Here is a 7,801-nt window from a genome sequence, read left to right as displayed (position 1 = left end):
AATCCTCTTCCTCATTCTCAATCACATCAACGTTTTTTTATTAAAAAAAATAATATATATTTCTATATTTGTGTAACATGATAATTAATACACATTATAATATGGTTTTGTTTTCTTTGTTTAAATATAATTAAATGAACAATACTAAGCTGGCCATTCTCCGGAGGGATTGGACTTGGACTTTTATAATGCATGGGACCAGCCAACCTCACATAAATACATTTCTTTTCTATTAAAAAAATAACATATTAACAATTATATACCTATAATATAAAATAATTACAATATTCATCTACAAAATTTTATTTATAAAAATATTTTACCAAGTTATTAAAAAATAACAGATTCTAAAAGTAATATACCTAAATTTGAAATTTTCTCGAAATTCCGGTTGTTCCGTTTTTCTGTGTATAAAAAAGTAACATTTTAATTACTTAAAATATTAATAAGTTATCAATTAGTTATTTTTTTCACTATTTTTATATAGCTTTTTTGAATTTTTTTTCATTGTATGGGCCCCTCTCTCTCCACTATACTATTTTTTTTTATTAATTTCTTACATTCTCTCTTATCTTTAATTTCAAAAATCTTTTTTGGCCACATTGCTAGTCGGTTGGGCTCAAAAGTAGTACCATCATGACCTTCTCTTCAAGGTGATAATTTTGATACGTGGGAAGCATATATTTTTTGGCCATCGCCGGAGAAGATGACTAAAATAAAAAACAATATTTTAGTTTCTTTTTTTATATTGTGTTGACAAAAATTTAATATACTAAAATTTGTATTCTTATTTTACATATTGTATTTTAAACAACTTAAATTTATTTAAAAACATTCCAAGTAACTTTTTTAAAATAGATTCTTTAGAATATTGTTTGGTAACTTTTAAATAGAATATAAAAAAAATTACTATATGGTATATTAAAAACAACTTTTAATAATAAACTATAAAGTAATTTGTTATATTTTATTGTAACTCATTTGAGAAATGGCTAATCGACAACGTAAAATTATCTTAAGTAATAAGACACCATAATATAATTTTAAAATGACTAATCAGTGTCTTAAGATAAAAAAGTTTCAAAAAATAAGTATTGGAGATAACCAAAATGTATATAAAATAATATGCTATAAAAATAAATTTTTTCATGAGAAAAGTAACTAATTGGTAACTTATTAATATTTTAAGTAATCAAAATAATATTTTTTTAAATCCAAAAAAATAAGAAAAATAGGATTTCGGAAATATTTCAAATTCAGATATATTACTTTTAGAATTCGATATTTTTTGATGTCGTGACAAAATATTTTTGTAAACAAAATTTTGTAGGAAATTTTTGTAATTAAATTATAAAAAAACAATAAAGAATGTAAATTTCTCTTAAAAAATTAATCAACCCCTGTACTTATAGTAAATTGGGCTCGGATGGTAGCAATTAGTAATTTTTTCTTTTCTTTTTTTTTATTGGGAAAAAGTCAACGGTTGCGTCTATTGGGTCATTCGTAGTTTGGGTTTGACAAAACTCTCTTATAGTTTGGAAATTTCTATTTTCAACATCTAAATTGTGTCATTATTTGACATTAAAAGTATGATTGTTAAGACTTGCGAGCCAAAGAAAATGATGAAAAAATTCGCAAATATTTTTCTTGCCTTTGTTAGACCATCTTAAATATTGTACTAAATTTAGTAAAAAATAAATTAATAAATGATATATTTAGCACAAATTTTAGAATTATGATTGAATGTTATAAAATACTAATATAAACATTAATATTCAATAATCATTTAATATTTATTAAAAATAAAAAAAATTACATTTAAATTTAATGCCAATGAGCTAAAAATAATAACAATGGCAAAAAAAGTAAATATTTGATGCTTTATTAAATATGTTGTAAGAGTACTTCCAATAAATGCTCTTCTTTATTTTTTAAAATATCTTATCAAAACATTATTTCATTTATTTTATTATTAACTTTTACATTACATCATACATATATCTATTTTTATTTATATTGTTGATAAATATTTTTTATTATTTAAATTTTTTCTCTCATTATCAATAATATTTTTATATCTTTTAATACTTATTATATTTATCCATATATAATATCAAAATATAATTATACTTTATTTTAGACTATTCCAAAATCAATAAAATATAAATTAATACAAAATTTAAAATAATTCTTAATATAATAATTATAACAAAATATAAAAAGATAATATGTATATAAGTTTTAAAAAAATTACTAAAACATATAATATTATTCAAAATATCAAACATATATACATAGAAAAATTAGAAAAAATAATAAAATATTTATAAAGGAGTGAATAGTTGTATCTACATGTAGGAGTAAATAGTGTAATGACCTAATTTTTTTTAGAATAATAGCTCATTTGATGGAGAGGCATTTTATCACATTTGAGATATAATTTTAGATTATAACTATTTTAAATGAGTCATTATGAGTACTCTGTAGGTAAAATATAAGAAAAGAAGATAATTTGGAATTGTATTGAATAAGAATTTTCTGAGTATTAGCAAATATGTATGGTAGGTTGTTGGGGTGAATATTTGACCCGCAAAACTCAAAAACTCGCACAAGCCGTCTAACCTGCAACCCGAAAACCTTGTTTTTGACAAAATCTGTTAATTTCGGATCAGATTAGACCCGCACCTGAGTATGTTTGAGTCGGGTTCGGGTATGGTAAATACACATACATGGATTCGGGTTACACCCGAACCCAAACAAATAAAAGAAAATATTTTAATTTTAAATCAAATTTGATGACAAAAAATCAATTGAATCAAACTAACAACAAAGTTAAAAAAAACATGTGAAAAGTAAAAAAAAAAAAAAAAAGTGTAAAAAAGTTGATACTTTTGATTTTTTTTTACCAAGGCTCAATCCCACCTGAAACCTAACCCGACCAAACTCGAAACTTGAAATTACCCAAAAATTTGAAAAATTCGAAGTGAGTTCGATACCCCATTTCCTAACCCGAACCCGATATACTCGAAACCTGAAAATCCGACCTGTGTACACTCCTAATAAGTTGTATGCATTATTTTTTTAATACTTAATTATAAGAGCATTTCACAACATAATTTATTCTAAATAACAAAATCATTATTTAGATGATTAACAAATATTTTATGTTTCTCTCTTAAAAAAAGAAACAAACAATTTTATGTTTGAAAAAAAATTGCCCATTTTTCGTACACGTAAAATATGTATTATCTCCTATAATTTTCCAATATATTAGTTCACTTTGGAGTGAGAGATTCTAATTCGGAATCCCGCAATAAGATAAGATAAAGTTGATCATGACTTGAATGATCAATTAATTAAGCTCTTTCCTAACCAAAACAAAAAATAGTATTAATTAAAAGAAATAAATAACTACCATAAACAAGCATTACGGTTTAAAACTGTTTATTGAAAACAAACAATTACTTTTTAAAATTTTATATATTAATGGCATGTATAGGATGAGTGAATGGAATCTTTTTATTTGAGTTTTTTTTATGCATATATTATTAAATAAACTATACAATATTATGGTTATAAAATCATGTTTCGAGGGATCGGTGATTAATAATTGATGTGGCTATGAATTTCTAAATAATTACCTAAAAACTTTCCACATTAGAATATTACCCTACAACACACACTATAAAAACGGTTAATCAACCAGTAATTTATTAAAAAAAAGCAAAATTATGATTCGAGCATTATGAAGATCAGCACGAATGAAAAAATGTTTAAATTGTTATATAATGTAACCCTATATAAGTGTTAAATTATATGTAAATTTAATGATATTAATGGCGAAAGAATGAGTGTCTTTCACATTTTGATAATACCATCCCTAATTTTTTTAGTTAATAATTAAAAAATCCATTAAATCACAACTAATAAAGTGGTTTAAGACTGCTGATTAAAGTTTATTTAATGTCCAACTATACTTTATATTGAAGAGACATGAACTTCTATATTACTTTGAACAATCCAAATAATCAGTGGAAAAAAAATTAGGATTCCAAAAGGGAAATTTTACCCTTCATGCATCATAATATATTTAATTTTTTTTAAATGACAACATAAAAATTCTCCCTATATTATGCCCCCTCTTATATTTTGGACACAAATACCCTCCTCCCCTCCTCACTCAAATTTAACACTTCACTCTCTCTATCTCTTTCTCTCATCCCTCACCATTTTTTCACAGTTCGGAGGTGGAACGGATTGGAAGTTTCTTGGCATTTTTAAGAGAAAAAATCATGGGTAAGTATCATTTCATTAATTTACTTATGAATATGAAATGTCATAGTTAGATATTAGATTTGAACTGTTCCGCAGTTGAGTTTGTATTTTTTTCTGCAACTTTTGAACTGTTCTTCGGATCGGATCTGAGATTTCCAAAATCGATAGTACATCGTGCTCCATCGATTCCCCATCGATTCCATGTCGATGCTAATGCGAACATCTAAATTAGATGATATTTTCGATGTAATATCGATGGTGTATCGATGTTGCATCGATGTCATATATGTTGATTTGGTTCAGCGTCGATATGGCATCGATGTGGCATCGATATTACATCGAAATTGAATCGCATACATAGGGCAACCATCAGCATCGATGCCACATCGATTCCATATCGATACTGAGGCAAATTTCGACGTTAGTATCGATGTAATATCGATGGTGTATCGAAATGTCATCGATGCCATATATGACATCGATGGCATTTCGATACACCATCGATATTATATCGATACTGAGGCAAATATATAATTTCGATGTTGGTATCGATGGTGGTATCGATGTTGAATCGATGCCATATATGTTTATTTGATTCAGCGTCGGTAAGGCATCGATGTGGCATCGAAATGGTATCGCATCGAAATGGCAACCATCAGCATCGATGATGCATCGAAATGTCATCGATGTGGCATCGATTTTGAACTACAATACAGATTTTCATAGGCATCGATTTTGAACTACAATACAGATTTTCATAGGCATCGATTTACCATCGATTCTTCATAGATTACACTTTATTTTTTATAATTTTCTTATGTTTTTTTTTTGTAAATTTGCAGGTTCCAGAGTTAATATAATTGTTTCTTACAACGGTGTTTGGGAACAAAAAGGAGAAAAATGGAATTTCAAAGCTGGTTCGAACACTATAATACATGTACCAATTGATGTTGGTTACATAGAATTATTGGAGAAGTTGTATTCAAAGTTGAAAGTGGATAGGTCATTGTTTGACTTAAAGTTGGAAGTGCCGTTTACATGCAATGATTTTAGTGTAGATCCCATTGAAATCACAGATGATGAAGGAGTTAGTGCTCTTATTCTTGAAAATTCAAAGTCCTTAAAACATCGGGTTCCTTTATGCGTTAGTTCGATTGCAAAGAACATTGCTCTTATTGATCCATCTCCTAGAGCGAGTGTTAATATGGAAAATCATAATCAATCATGCACGGCTATTCCACAAACAGCTACTGGGCCAAGTGTATGCATGGGAGGTCCTAGTCATAATGAAACTTTTTTTCCCCCAACAAATCTCCCGCATGATGATGGGTATGAGTATGAGCCTTATGTCAATGACGATCCAGTTGCCCTTTTTGGTGATGATGATGAAAGAGTTGAGGGGTGCAGTAGTTCTGATGATAACTCAGAGGATCAGTTGTCGATGATACATGTGGTTCAAGTAGATAATTTAAATGTACGACCATTGCCAAGTCGTCAAGAAAGCCAAGGACGGAGGACTGCTGGATCAGAGAGCAGTCGTCCAACTACACAAGATGATGGAAATAGATGGAGTTCTCCAGCGTATACTGCTGAAGATATCCCATGCCCCTCTTATGTTATCCCCACGTTATCTGGGGTGAGTTGTGGAGTAATAGAAGTTGGGAAAGTTTTTGAGAACAAGTTAGAGTTGAAGACGAAGGCACACTTGTATGCAATGAAGCAGAACTTCGAGTTTGTAGTGAAGAAGTCAGGTACTGAAGTTTGGTATATCACTTACAAGGATCCTGATTGTGGGTGGAGATTGAGGGGGAAGAGAATTCCTAAATCTGATATGTTCGAGATAACTCGTTTCACCAACAAACACACTTGCTCACTTGACCTCCGACATAAAGGCCATCGCCAAGCTGCACCTTGGGTTATTGGTCATTGCATAAAGAAAAAATATCAGACTGGATCGAATGCGTACATGGCAAACAACATAAGAGAGGACATTAAGAATGATTATGGCATTGAGTTGTCATATGGAAAAGCTTGGAGATGTCGAGAGAAGGCTCTTTCTTATGTCAGAGGGACACTGGAAGCATCCTACCAGAAGTTACCATCGTACCTGTTCATGCTTCAACAGAAAAATCCCGGGACGTTGACAGATTTTGTCACTGAGGAAGATCGATTCAAATATTGCTTTTTTTCACTCGGAGTTAGTAGAAGAGGGTTTCGTACATGTCGTCCTGTGTTATGTGTGGACGGTACCTTTTTAAAGACAAAATACGGTGGGCAGATGTTATGTGCAGTCGCACTGGATGCAAATAACCATCTATATCCAGTTGCATTTGGTATTGTGGATAGTGAGAATCATGATTCTTGGAAGTATTTCATGTCAAAGCTAAAAGAAGCGATTGGGGAAGTCGAGGACCTGGCGTTTGTATCTGACAGGCATGCAAGTATTACACATGCCTTGGAAACTATTTTCCCCGATGCCTATCACGGTGCTTGCTACCACCACATTAGTATGAATGTGGTTGCTAAATTCAAGACTGATCATTGTCATGTGTTGATGTATAATGCGGCATATGCTTTTAGGAAATTCGAGTTCCACGCTAACTTCGAAAAAATCAAATCAAAAGACCCAGCCATTGCTCAATACCTAGAAGGAATGGGTTTTGATAAGTGGTCCCGTGCTTACTTTCCTGGAAATAGGTATGTCATTGTCAATTGTATTTTAATTTTTGAAATCTTCTAAATGTATGTTACTATTAAATTTTAGTTTTCCTGGATACTAGGTATAATATAATGACAAGCAATTACGCTGAAAGTTTCAACAATAAGACCCGGGATGCTAGGAGCTTTCCGATAACTACATTCGTCAAATTTATTCGCTTCACACTACAGTCCTGGTTCTGTAATAGGAGAGAAACTAGCGAGAAGACAACTACCACTCTTGCACCGACCTATGAGAAAAATTTGGTGGATATGGCTGAGAAAGCTCGATTCTTGATTCCTTATGCAATAGGGAGGCATGAGTTCCATGTGTTAGATGGTGAGCTGAATGGTGAAGTTGACCTCCTGAATAAGACATGCACATGCGGCGTGTTTCAGATTATTGGTATCCCATGTGCTCATGCACTATCTGGATCCCTTAAGCGAGGGGTGAACTTTTATTCGTTGTGTTCAGATTACTATAAAATTGAGACATGGAGGTCCTCTTACACATAATTTATATATCCTACTGGTAACGAGGAAGAGTGGATTGTTCCACATGACATTATGACAATAACAGTGAGAACACCTGCGCAGAAAAACCCGGTTGGTCGTCCAAAGAAGAAACAAGGTAGGCCTAAGACGAAACGCCATCCTTCCAATGGAGATAAATTGGTTGTTCCACGCAAGTGCAGCACTTGTGGAGGTCTAGGCCATAATAGGGCAACTTGTAAAGTTCGTGTTTGAAATTTATGGCATCAATGTTAAACTTTTTATTTGGGTACTAATGGTCTTTGTTACTCTTTTTATTTGTGTATTGATGGACTTT

The 7,801-nt window shown here is 30.8% G+C and overlaps 1 protein-coding gene across 1 annotated transcript; it reads left to right on the top strand.

The window, feature by feature from the left end:
• Positions 1–6,446: 6,446 nt before the first annotated feature.
• On the top strand, positions 6,447–7,719 carry LOC133795053 (uncharacterized). The gene is made up of 3 exons (XM_062232506.1): positions 6,447–6,972; positions 7,056–7,378; positions 7,553–7,719. The coding sequence occupies exons 1-3, from the start codon at positions 6,554–6,556 to the stop codon at positions 7,717–7,719; spliced, it is 909 nt and encodes a 302-aa protein (XP_062088490.1). The 5' UTR covers positions 6,447–6,553.
• Positions 7,720–7,801: the final 82 nt, after the last annotated feature.

Source organism: Humulus lupulus, chromosome 8, assembly GCF_963169125.1.
Source record: "Humulus lupulus chromosome 8, drHumLupu1.1, whole genome shotgun sequence".
NCBI classification, from domain to species: Eukaryota; Viridiplantae; Streptophyta; class Magnoliopsida; order Rosales; family Cannabaceae; genus Humulus; species Humulus lupulus.
This window is presented reverse-complemented; position numbering and strand designations above follow the sequence as displayed.